General features: G+C 50.0%; 1 protein-coding gene across 1 annotated transcript in view; it reads left to right on the top strand.

Annotated features, from left to right (window-relative positions):
- The window catches only part of SFXN5 (sideroflexin 5), a 93,177-nt gene that overhangs the window by 42,947 nt on the left and 36,828 nt on the right, over positions 1-13,402 (top strand). Inside the window, 2 exon segments of the mRNA XM_066317541.1 lie at positions 1,841-1,897; positions 2,833-2,898. Of these exon segments, the coding sequence (XP_066173638.1) occupies positions 1,841-1,897; positions 2,833-2,898 (123 nt within the window).

The raw sequence follows: 13,402 nt of genomic DNA, 5'->3' as shown, positions 1-13,402 counted from the left end.
TCTGGGAATTAAGAGGAAGAGGAAGAAGCAGGCATGGGGATGAGAGATCCATAGTAAACACAGCACGAGTGTGATTCCATCGGCAGCTGAAATGAAGGCATGAGCTATTTTCAGCCTCCTTTCTGGTGGCAAATGCCTCTTTATTGTCTGCAGAGTGAGTGGTGGCAGAGCTGTGCAGTCAGGGAAGGCTCTGAGCAGAGTGGGATCTGCCTGGAGCGTGGGGAAGGTGCTGGAGCCGGCAGCACAGCGGTACAGCTCTGCTGGGAATTTGGGCAGAATTAGGGAATTTGGGCTCTGGTGGGTTTGGCTGGAGCTGTCCCAGATGCCATCACCTGCTGAGAGAGGAGGAGTGGCTGAGGACATCTTGAAGGCCACTCACCTGCCATGTTTAGGGACATCTGGGATGGAATCCCAGGCTGGTTTGGGTGGGAAGGGACTTTAAATCCCATCCCATTCCACCCCAGGTGGGTAGAGACACCTCCCACTATCCCAGAGTGCTCCAAATCCCATCCAACCTGGCCATGGACACTGCCAGGGATCCAGGGGCAGCCCCAACTGCTCTGTTGCAGTGCCAGTTTAGTGCCATACGTGTCCATAAGCTCCATCTCCTGCTCCTCAGAAGCCTCCTGTGACCCTCTGGGAGCCTTTGGGGCTCAGGCAGGGCCTGCTGGAATGACAGCTGGGCTTCCTGACTGCAGGTGGCTTTGGTCAGGACACCAGGAGGAATTCCTTCCCATTAAAAATCACAGAATCACAGAATCACCAGTTTGGGAGAGACCTTCAAGATCATCAAGTCCAACACCTCAACTAAACCATGGCACCCAGAGCCACATCCAGCCTACTTTAAACACATCCACCACCTCCCAGGGCAGACCATTCCAGTACTTTATCACTCTTTTCATTAAAAAAAAAATCCTGATTTCCAACCTATATTTCCCTTGGTGCAGGGAAGGGAGTGCCCATCCCTAGAGGTGTCCAAGGAATTCCTGGAGGTGGCACTCAGTGCTCTGTGCTGGGACTGGATGGCCTTGGAGGGATTTTCCAGCCTCAGTGATCCTGGGATTCTGTGAGATTAAAACCCGGCAGCGCTGAGGGAGGTGGGGCCAGGGGAGGAGTTGCCCATCCGGCATCCAGGGATGGCAGAGCTGCCCTCGGGGCACTGGGTACTTGGGAATTTCCATCCCTCCATTTGAAGGGCATCAAATCAGACCTAGACCCTGCACCAGTGGGGTGTTGAGCTGGGAGCAGTGCAAAGGCAGATGAGTTTTCCCTCAGAACTCCTGGAAGTCTGGATTGATGCCTTGGGAAGGCTGACCTGGAACAGAGACTGGACAGAACTAGAGAATAAAGCAGGTATTTATTGAAAGGCCTTTAAGGATACACCTTGGGCAGGACAAGAGCCTGGCCAGGGCTACACCCAAAATGGTCACAAAATGATCACAAAATGGTCACAAAATGGACACAAAATGGTCACAAAATTGACACGAAATGGTCACAGAATGGCTGACCGGTCACGAGGTCTCACACTTTTATAAGTTTTGGTGCATTTGCACATTGGGGTTTAATTGTCCAATTCAGCTCCAGGCTGTGAGGTCCCATCCTTCTTGTCCCTCCCTCCAGCCACCCTTGTTTGTGCTTCTGGGGCTGAAAGTTGTCCTTGGTGTGCAGCAGGAAAAGGATTTGTTTTGTGTCCCTGCTGTGTGCAGAGCTGAGTAACACTGAGTGTGAGCTCAGAGCTGCACCCCTGGGCAGCACAGAGCCTGAAATACAGATAGATAAAACTTAAGGGATCAGGATTTGGCTGTGTTTGTGCTGATGCTTTGTCTCCTCTGTCCCACAGTGGTTGAACCAGAGCCACAACGCGTGTGTGAACTATGCAAACCGCAACGCGAGCAAGGTGAGCACGGCCAGGGGTCAACTGTGGGCAGGGAAACACAAACCCTGGCTCTTCCCTGGCCATGAAACCTCTGAAATGAGCACTGAGGGATTTCTAGATGGGGTTTTGTCCCATGTTTAAACCCAGTGTACCCAGCACAGGGATCTGGGAATCATTGGAGGCACAGAAATGAGTCTCAGGGCATCGGAGATGAACCACTCCATGGTCCTGACTTCTCTGGAATGGTTTAACTGAGATCTAAAAGAGCTCAGAGCAGAATGGAGCCTGGGTTGGGGGAGCAGGAGGGAGCTCCATGATCCCATCTCCCAAGGATTTTGTTGGTGCTGGTAGAGGGGGAAGTGCTGGAGCTGTGCCTGGGAAGTGCTGGGAAGTTCTGGGGCTCTCCCTGTCCCTTCTCCATCCTTGGTGGGGCTGTCCCTGTCTCTGCTCCATCTTTGGTGTTGTTGTCCCTTCTCCATCCTTGGTCGAGCTGTCCCTGCTCGCTTCCTTCTCCTCAGCCTCCATTCATCCCATGTCGGGATGTGGGAAGCTGAGCTGGAATCCATCCAGCTCATTGAGAGAACATTTCACAGACAAAATATTGACTGTGGTGAGTTTGGGGTTCAGCACTTGAGGGTAGAAATGCTAATTTGGTTCCATTTGCTGCATTCACTCCCATCCTTCCTTTGAGCTGCTATTATTATAATTTTCTGATGCCAATTAATTTTCCATTCCCCGTAACCTTGCTCAGGAGGCCACGAGTTCCTCTCTTTTGCCTCTCGGGATGACAGACCATGTGTCACGGAACAATATGACAGAATTGAACCTGTCTCTGCTCTGAAACAAATACACCAAAACCAAAACAAACAAACAAAACATGGGGGGGGGGAAATGGGTTGAATATTAATAACCAGAAGTTTGTTGATTGAAAATATGTTTTGTTTTTCTTTCCAAAGCCTTCTCCGACATCCAAGTTCATCCAGGGCTACTTGGGAGCTGTCATAAGTGCTGTCTCAATAGCAGTGGGTAACTCTTTATATCTCTGGATTTCGTGGCTGAGGAGCTGCCTGGGAGATGTTTTTTTTGGGTTGCTGAGCATGTTTACATCTTTTAATTGACTCAAATGACTTGATAACCAGCAAATGTTGTCACCTGAGGTGTGGCTGTCCCTGCATGCCCGAGCTTCCCACCAGAACCAGAATCCCAACACCTCCTGCGCCGTGGCTTTGCTGCTCTGTGAGCTCCCACTCTTCCCCTCCTGCACTAATTGGTGCTGAATTAATTAACCAGGCTAAATTAGAGACCTCGAGGCTGCAGGGTGGCAGGATAGGAGAGGCAGACTTTTGGAATGTTCTCCTGGGGATGGAATTAGGTCTTCCTCTGGGGTTGTGTTTCAAGCTGGAGCTGATATTCAGGTCTCCATGTGGAATCCTGGAATGGTTTGGATGGGAAGGAACTTTAAAGAGCATCTTCATCCCACCCCATCCATGGGCAGGGACACCTCCCACCGTCCCAGGTGGATCCAGCCTGGCCTTGGTCATTGCCAGGGATCCAGGGGCAGCCCCAGCAAATCTGGGAATTCCAGCCCAGCCCCTCCCCACCCTCCCAGACAGCAATTGCTGCCCAAGATCCCAGCCCAGTGTCCCCTTTCCCAGTGGAAGCCATTGCCTGTGTCCTGTCCCTCCAGGCCTTGTCCCCAGCCCCTCTCCAGCTCTCCTGGAGCCCCTTCAGGGACTCTGAGCATTCCCTGGATTTTTCCCTTCTCCAGGGGAAGATCCCCACCTCTCCCAGCCTGGTTTTACTGTTGGAGGAGCTCCTGATCTCCTCTGCAGTTCTGTGTGAAATAATCTGTGAGGGAGGAGCTTTTAACATTCCTAAAATCAAGCTCTTGTGGCTTTTAGTATCACATTCCCAGGAGCACAGGTTGAAATCAGGAGCAGGATCAGCTCATCCCAAAGGGGAAGGAATGATTTTGAGGAGCAGCTTGGGAAAGTTATTCCTTACACTGGGTTTTCAAATAAGCCCTGAAGTGAGTGGTTGTACCTTTCCCTTTTGGACATTAAAGATCCCACAGCAGCTGTTTTTTGTTTTTTTTTTCTCTCTGGCCAAGACATTTTCTCATTTTTTCAAGTCACAGAGGAGTTGCTTTTGCTCCTTGTGCAGCTGCCAGACCGTTTTCCACAGGATGTGGAGTTGTTGAAACCCTCGAGGTTTTGAGGGAAAACTCCATTTTACTGGATATCCCTGTGCTGGATGGTTTTCCTTGTCACAGCCTGTGTGTTGCTGCTGTCCTTTCCTGCGGAGCTCACCCTGCTCAGTCTGGCTCACCTGAGCTCCCAGCCCAGTCTGGCTCACCCACGGAGCTGTGCCCACTTTCCCAGCTGAACTTTAACCCTAATCCCCATCCCAATAACCTCAATGCTTCGGTTTTCCATCCACAGCTTCCTGGGGAAGCACGGGATGGTTCCCTGACCACCTCAGTCCTTTAGGCCAGTGTTTTTCACCTGCTGATACCCTGAGGTGACACTCCCCAGCTGGATGTGCTGCTGCCAATCATACCTCGCCTCCCAATGCCCTGGTGCTGCTGATTCCACGGTTTTGGCATTAATGCCTCTCTCCCTCTTGGAACAGGGGCAGGTTAGAGGGGCAAGACACACGGACAAGGATCTGGGCAGAGTTTTGTCCCCCAAGAAGCTGAGAGGCTTTGGTAAGGAACCGGAGCAGTGTGGAGGTGTCCGTGCTGATGCAGAGCTTGGGGATCTTTAATTCCTTGGGCTTAATTCCTTTAATTCTTCAGGAGATCTTTACTTCCTTGGGCTGCCTCGGATCCTGCAGGGCAGCTGGAGCAGGTCCAGAGTGCAGAAGGAACCATCAAGGTGCTGTGGGAAACTCCCATGTGTGAAAAGAGGCATGAGGAGCTCCATGAGATATGTCGATGATAAAATCAGGGCGTTTCAGCCTTGTGCAAGCAGAGATCTCCCTGCAGTGGGAAGCTGCTGCCTCCTGGGCAGTGCCACCGTGTCCCCCCCAGACTGGGATCCCCCCGCGAAGCCCTGGGTTTGTGGGAGAGTGCTGGGTTGGAGCTGTGGTGCTCAGGGGGTCATAACAGTGCCACAGGGAGAGGCAGGAGCTTTCCATGGATGTTCTGGGGTGCAGAAGGGCAGAAACCTTCAGGGGTTCTTCTTCTGTCCTGATGTTTCCTCCACATGAAGCATGAAGGGCAGAAACCTTCAGGGGTTCTTCTATCCTGATGTTGGGAGATTTTCCTCCAGGTGGAGCATGAAGGGCAAAACCCTTCAGGGATTCTTCTTCTATCCTGGTGTTGGAAGAAGATTTTCCTCCACGTGAAATACAAAGGGCAGCAGCCTTTAAAGGTTCTCCTTCCTGATGTTGGAAGCTTTTCCTCCACGTGGAGCACGAAAAGCAAAAACCTTCAGGGGTTCTTCTATCCTGGTGTTGGGAGGTTTTCCTCCACTCAGAGCAAGAAGGGCAGGAGCCTTCACAGGTGTTTTTTCTGGATGTTGGAAGGAGGTTTTCCTCCTTCACATGGAGCCTTTAAAGGTTCTTCTTCTCTCTGATGTGGAGCAGTGTCTTGGTTTGGAAAGCCAGGTGTCTGCTGAAGGCAGGAGCCTCCCTTGAAATGGAGGATGTAAATCCCCTCCCTCCGCATTATTGTAATTTTGAAATTAAGGTGCTCTCAGGCAAAGATATGGGACTAGGACTAACAGTTTTTTACTGGGAATATTAAAAATACAAATGCAGTAGTACAAAAAAACCCAAAAACCAAAACACTGACAGAGTCAGAACACAGACACCCTGTTGGTCAGGGTGTTGGGAGCAGCCCAATTAATTCCTCCTGCAGTGCCAGATGTGGTTCTGTTGGAGCAGAGATGATCCTGTAGAAGGGTCCAGTGGTGCTGAGATGGGTCTGGTCTCCCTCTGGGAATCCAGTGCAAACAGGCTGTGCTGGTGTTCTGAATCCCAGGTTTGATCCAGGTGGGAATGCTGGGCTCCTCCCCCTGGGTGAAGCCTCTCCCAAGGGGATGCTGGAATTGTATCAGCCATGCAGTGAGCCTGGATGGCCCATGAACAGCAGATATCCCTGCAGGGAGGATGGGTCCTGGAAGGGATAAAGAACGCTGCCCCAGCTGGTTTAACAGCTGCCCATGAACAGAAGGCACCTCCCCCCTCCCCACTGGAGTTAGAGTAAAAACACCTCCTCAACTGGTTTCAGCAGACTGGGAACAGAACATGTCTTGCATTGCAAACCAAGACAGGAGCTCAAAGGTTTCCACACTGAGGAGCCCTGGCAGGGCACAGAGCCTGTTCTGAGACCGCAGCTCAACCAGCAAACCCCTTGGTGACAGCCACAGGGACACTGAACTTCCTTTGGGACACGGCCTCAGTTGTCCCCCAGTGAAAGGGGAGCCCAGCCAGGTGTGAGGTCTGATGTGCAGGGCTGGGGCTTTGCCCCAGTTCCCAAGCTCCCTCCTCCTCCCTTCCCCGCAGCCCGGGGTTTGTAACTTCTAACAGGGTTTATTTCAGTGCAGCTTTGGGGTTTATGGGCCTGTCATCACAGAGACAAATAAATATTTGCTTCTCACTTAGCAACCTGAGCTAAATCCTGACAGCAGTAGGTGTTGTGTCTCCTTCTGGGTGAGAGGGAGAAGCAGTGTCACGTAACCATGGCTGCAGCAGGGCTGAGAGCTTGGGGCTGCTCCCTGCATTTCCAATACCCTTGGATGTTCCTTTTCCTTCACCTCACTGGGAAACCCAGGTTAAAATTCAGGTGATTAATGCCATAAATATCAGCTCCCAGTCACCCACCTCGGAGTCACTGCTGGCCCCCAGGAGAGTGTTTAAAGCAGCTCTTGACGGGCAGACTGAGTGCTCACTACTACAATTATTTACTCTTTTTCTGCTGTGAGATAGGCTATAAAGACAGGTTTGCTAACAGAACTACAAGAGAGAAAAAAATTAATGAGTAAGAATAAAACCTTCAAAACACTTCTCCTCCCCCACAACTTTCCTTTCCCTTCTCACGCACAACGTATAGAGTCAAAACTTGGAACTTTAGGTCAGTTTACCACCTATAAAACAGTCTTCCATGAAAGGAAAATAACAAATAATTCTAGTGAGCACTCAAACCACTACATAGACTCAGAACTCTTTGTTTTGGAGTGCTTTCTTAATTCCTGACCCCAAATCCTGACTCTGCACAAGGCACTGGAGGTTGGGAATGGCTGCCAGTGGAATTTCCTGGTGCTGTGGGTTATCCACAGTGAGCACAACTGCGACAGTCTGTGGAGTTACACTGGATTGTGTTTGGAACCAAATTAGATGGAAACTGGAGAGGAGCAGGGCAATTTTAGTGTCCTGGTCTGTTTGGATCCTGAGGCTGGAGCACCTGGAGAGGCTGAGGGAGCTGGGAAAGGGGCTCGGCCTGGAAGGTCTCAGCCAGCAACTTCATTCTTTCCCATGTCAGCAATCCTATTGCTTCTCTTTCCAGGAATCCAAATCCTTCCCACACCAGCAATCCCGTTCCTCCCCATGCCAGCAAATCCAAATCTTTCCCACACCAGTAATCCCATTCCTTCCAATTCCACCAATCCCATTCATTTTCTTTCCACCAATCCCATTCCTCCCCGTGCCAGCAATCTCATTCCTTCCATTTTCCACCAATCCCTTTCCTCCCTACACCAGCCATCCCATTCCTTCCCTTTCCACCAATCTCATTTCTTCCCATTCCAGCAATCCCATTTCTTCCCATTCCAGCAATCCCATTTCTTCTCATTCCAGCAATCCCATTCCAGCAATCCCAATCCTTCCCGTGCCGTGGCTCTGCCATCCCGGGGTCGCTCCTCCTCCTCCGCTCCCACTCTGATCTCTCTCACTCCATTTCTCGCTCCCCTCTCCGGGTGGAGGTGCCCCTGTGGATTTTTCCAATCCAGCTCCCTGTTCCCGATAATTGTCTGCGAGGCCGCGCTGACAGCCTGTGAATGGGGTGTGATGTCCATCATCAGCCGGGGGAGCTGCTGCCCTCCCTCTGCCCTGCTCGGGGCAGCCAGGAAACATTCAGGAGCTGGAGGAAATCGGGAGAGAAATCAGAAGGGATGGAGCGTGGCCTGGCTCCCTCTCCATGGGAGCAGCAGGAAAATCCCAGTGGATCCGAGGAGCTGGGGATCAACTTCTGTTTTAAGTGGAGTTTAGGTTTGAAGTGTAGCGGTGCCTGGATCTGAAATCTGCGTCTCTCTGCTCAGAAGCTCCTGTTCCTGCACATCCGTTTCTCTGTTCCTTCTGGAATTGCAGAAGGGAGTGGTTGGATCTCTCAGACTGGGAGCTCAGCCTGGCAGGTGCTCCATGGAGCCCAGAAATCGCTGGAGCTGCAGCAGCCATTCCCAAAGGCACAGCCTTGAGCCTTGGGTGCAGTGGGAGGTGAGGACATGGGGTTCTCCGGGAATGCTCCCAGTGCCCATCAGTGTCCCTGGAGTTTGGAGCACCTGATACTTGTTGGCTCCTGCCAAGCCTATTCCTGGGAGTGTCCCAGGCCAGGCTGGACCCTGGGATTGGAGCAGCCTGGGATGGTGGAAAGTGTCACTGCCCATGGCAGGGGGTTGGAAGCGGATGATCCTTAAGGTTCCTCCCAGCCCACCTTGCTCTGTGATTCCATGGCTGCCCCCTCCCAAACCCCATGTGCCTCTCTGCAGCATTTTCCCTCTTGTTTCACTGGGATGTCTCCATTCCCAGCAGGTTTGTTCTCATCTCTTCCATTCCCTCTGCCCCAGCCCATCCCCATGGCCTCCAGCAGTGGAGCTGCCTGTGGACAGAATCCAGGTGCATGGAAAACCTGCTATGAGACAACGCCCTCTTGTCTTGGGCATGGCCCCTCACCCTCCTTTCTATACCTGAACCAAGCTTATCTTGTCTTCAGCACAAATCCCACTCTTCTCCAGTCTTCCTCCAGCCTACACCATTTTCTTCCCCAACGGTGGGGGTGCTGTGGTCATCCCTCCTGGAATTGTCTTGGGAGCAATGTTTCCTCCTCCCCTTACTCTTTCCTCCTTCCCTTACTCTTGCTCCTCTCTGACTTCCTTCCCCACTCAGATCCTTATTGCTTTCCTTTCCCTTAGACTTCTCCATTCTGTTCTCCTTGGCTTGGGAAAGCTCCAGTTGGGAAAGAGCCCAGTTTTCCATCTCTCTGCCTCCATCTTCACCTCCCAGCCCTAATGAATGAGTTTTTTTCCTTCCTTCTCCTAATGCTCTTTTCTCCAGCTTGGCTGAATGGGACTCATCAGATCCAATTAGCTCTAATCCAATCTGGTGACTGGGGGCATGAGGGATAACCTCCTTTGGAGCCAGTCCTCCTCTCCAAGTTGACTTTCCAGCTCCAGCTGCACTGCTCAGGGATGTCCCGGAGTTGAATCCCTTCAGTCAGTGGAGATTTCTCCAGCGCAGTCCATGAAGTCTGGAGAGTGGCTCAGAAACATTTTGGGTGCTGTCATCTACCAGCTAATGCTTGCTGGACTCCTGAGATCCCTTTATTTTATAAAAATTCCCTCCCAGTATAAAGTGACACAACTCCTTGGATGGATTTACTGCTCAAGGCCAGGTTTAAGAAGTGTGAGTTTGGTCATTGCCAATGTCAGGCATTCAAAATCATCCCTCAGGCTTCAAAAACCTTCATAAAATGTGGGAAAAAGCCAGGATTTTTTTTTTTAAATTCCCATGGTTTTAGAATTGGTGTCATGGTGGACACGAGGTCAGAACTTTTTGAGACAAGAAGGGGAAGAAATGGAACCAGAAATGTTGGTCTCTGAAAGTGTCTGATGGCTTCAGAGTGTGGTGACATCACAAACATTGTCCTTCTGCTGAGGGGATGTTGTTGATGCTGAATCAAAATGGGGAGCTAAAAAAATGGCAGGAATTCCTGGGAGGGAGGAACGGCAGAGGCATGGGAGAGCCCTGGGTGAGGCTTCTCTCCCACTGACAGTGTTGATCTCAGTTTTGTGTTGTTAGGAACTGTTGGTGTCACATGTCCCTGTGTCCCCTCCTATGTCTAGCCATGTGTCCCTGTATCCACTCCTGTGTCCCTGTGTCCACTCATTTGTCCCTGTGTCAATTCACGTGTCCCTGTGTCCAGCCATGTGTCCCTGTGTCCAACCATGTGTCCCTGTGGCCACTCATTTGTCCCTGTGTCCACTCCTGTGTCCTGGTGTCCAGCTGTGTGTCCCTGTGTCCACTCCTGTGTCCACTCTTGTGTTCAGCTCCCCCTGGTTCCCTCAGCCACATCAAGGGATGGCTCTGGAGGAGGAAACCTCAGCCAACCAGGAAATTGGAAAAAGCTGGATTTGATCTGGGTCAGAGTGCAGGAATCTGCACCGTGGGTGACTCCTCATCCCTGGGAGTGTCCAAGGCCAGGCTGGACACTGGGGCTGGGAGCACCCTGGGGTGGTGGAAGGTGCCCCTGCCCTCGGATGTTCTTTAAGGTCCCTTCCCACACAAACCATTCTGGAATTCTGTCAAACACTGGAGGAGGCTGCCCAGAGAAGCTGAGCTGCAAAGGGAGCCACAGGATAGGAGGGATCAGCTTTGGGCTGTGCCAGAGAAGGTTTAGGTTGGAAATCAGGAAGAATTCCTTCACCTAAAGTGTTGTCAAGCACAGCTGCCCAGGGCAGGAATTCCCATCCCTGCAGGGATTTCAAAGCTGGGATTGTGGCCCGTGGGGACATGGGGCAGTGGTGGCCTGGGCAGTGCTGGAGATGGTTGGACTTGATCTCAGAGGGCTTTTCCAGCCTCAGCGATTCTGTGGTTGTGCCAAGTTTGGTGAGGTGAATCCCTGTAGCCCTGGTTTCGTGCCTGAGGTGTTTTGGTTTTCTCAAATTCCTTTCCCAGGGAATTTTCTGTAAACAAGAGAAGTGTTTTTGTAAACTGTACTTTTACATTCTTTCCCTAGGAGGGACTTCTTGATGTCCCTCTGGTCTGATCAATGTGAGTGAAGAGGTTTGCCTTTGTTTCACCAATCACATTGGTCTGTGTAAAAAAGTATATAAGGGAGACACATCCCAAAAATAGAGGAGTCATTTTCAGCCTTCGTTGTAGTGTACAACAGCGTCGAATCCCTCCTGATTCTGAATCCACATTTCCATCACCAGTGATCCCACTCAGTGGTCACAATAATAAACCTGCGGCTGGTTTTTAATGATTAATTTGCCTTGACAGCATCCTTCGCCCCATCTCAAGTAACTAAAACTCATCAAAATCTCCTTGATGGCCCTTTTGCTCTGGTGGCCTGAAGCTGAGCAGATCCTGCCCCTGCCCTGTTTACCCTCATCCCACCTTGCGGCCTGTGGGAAGGAGCTCACAGATCAGCTACAGCAATTTCCAAACTGTAGAAAACAAACTCTCATTAGTTTCCTGTATCCAGTCCTTGTGTTGAGGATTTGGGAGATGGGATTTAATCTCCAGCAACATTTAATTTCATGTTCACAGCAGGAGGGTTGCTGTAAATGGGGGTTGAGTTAATCACATTGAATCTGGAAGTAAAATGCTTTTATTTCACTGCCCTCACAGTGGTGGCTCTCCCAGACTCAGCTTTTCTCTTTCAACAGCTGCTGCCCTTCCACTTCATGTTCAAATGCTCCATCAAACCTCCAAGCAGGGGTTGCAAACCCAATGAAATTTGTCATGGACACAGATTAACCATATCCAGACTAAATACCCAAATCCATGGAGCAGACCAGCAAAGCCAGGCTTAAAACCGGCTTCTCTTAAAGTCACACATTTTTACACTGTGTTACAGTTTCTGCGGCTGTTCAGACTTTGGAAAGACTCATCCCAACACCTGAAAAATGTAAAAAACCCCAAAATCATTCAGTCATTTTTGAAAGGGAAGAATTTCAAGACAAGCCCTCGCTGCTGCCCAGACTAAGCAGAATCACTGTGGCTCTCTTGGGCTCAGCTCTAGAACTGAGTTTGCTGAGAGCAAGAGGAGGAGTTCCTGCCTGGGATCTGAGAGAAAACCTCAGGAAAGCTCTAGAAATATTTCCTGGGGCTGGAAAAGCAGCCTTGTGTCCATGCAGGGCTTACCCAGCAGTTGTGCTCCTCCCACCTCTTCCTTCTAGCCGGGATGTCCTAGGATGTGCATTATAGTGTAGCAGCCTGCAAAATATGTTCTCCCAGGCGTCTCTTTGCTTTTTAGTACTCCCACCCCCTAAATTGCTGTTTTCTGGCAGCTTTTTGGTTTTGGCTGAATTTTTTTAAATTTTTTAAATTTTGCAGCATTTTGGGTTGAAAACATTTCAGCCACACATTGCTCAAGGCTTCCATTTCCAGCTGAAAATTTCCAGAATTCCCAAGTTGGGGCTGTTGGGTTTTGTTTGCACATTTAGGGGTTTTTTTTTTGGTGGGAGGGCGATAAAAAAGAGAAATTATTGTGAGGAAGAGTCATTTAAAGACAGAAGTCATTCCCTGTGAATAGATTTGGTTAATTTTTAACCCCACTTGTGCATGAAGCCAATTTCAATGGAGATTCTCCCAACTTTCAGTATTATCAATGTGAGGTTTAGGAGGCAGCCACTTCTCTGTGCTGTTTCTGTGAACATCCACAACCACTCAGATCCATGAAAAACCATGGAGAACTCTTCATTATTTAAGGGTTGGATGAGGCAACAAAAATAAATCCATGGTTACAATGAACTTTAGAGCCCAAATGTTGGCACTGGTTGGGGTTGTGTTGTCCAGACCCTTGAGAAAGAATTAATTGTGTTGGACCGCCACCACCACTGAAATTTGGGCTTTTCCCAGCTGGGTGAGGACTGCCAGTCCCAAGGATTTTGTGATGGATGGGGAAAATGGCAGTGAACTGGGTAGAAATCTGGCCAAGGGCATTTCCAGAAGGGCTGGATGGTGTTGGGATGATTTCTGGTTTATCTTTTAGCTGAGTTTAAACCCAGCGGTTGGGTTCAACCCTCCATATAAACCCAACAGTTAAGTTCAATCCTTCATTTAAAACCAGTGGTTTGGTCCAATCCCACCGTTGGGTTCAACACTTTGTGCAAACCCAGTGATGGGTTCAATCCTTCGTTTGAACCCAGTGATGGGTTCAACCCTTCATTTAAACCCAGTGGTTTGGTCCAATCCAGTGGTTGGGTTCAGCACTTTGGAGAAACCCAACCATTGGGTTCAACCCTTCATTTAAACCCAATGGTTTGATTCAATCCAATGGTTGGGTTCAATATTTTGGATAAACCAAATCATTGGGTTCAACCCTTCATTTAAACCCAAGAGCTGGATTCAACTCTTCATTTAAACCCCACAGTTCAGCCCTTCATTTAAACCCAGTGGTTTGTTTCAGTCCAATGGTTGGGTTCAACACTTTGGATAAACCCAGCCATTGGGTTCAACCCTTCATTTAAACCCAAGGGTTGGGTTCAATCCTTCATTTAAACCAAATGGTTGGGTTCAATACAATGGTTGAGTTCAACACTTCATAATAACCCAAGTTGGGTTCAATCTTTCATTTAAACC

The sequence above is a fragment of the Sylvia atricapilla genome, chromosome 4 (assembly GCF_009819655.1).
Source record: "Sylvia atricapilla isolate bSylAtr1 chromosome 4, bSylAtr1.pri, whole genome shotgun sequence".
Classification (NCBI taxonomy): Eukaryota; Metazoa; Chordata; class Aves; order Passeriformes; family Sylviidae; genus Sylvia; species Sylvia atricapilla.
Note: the sequence above shows the minus strand (reverse complement) of the source record. Positions and strands in the feature narration are given on the sequence as shown.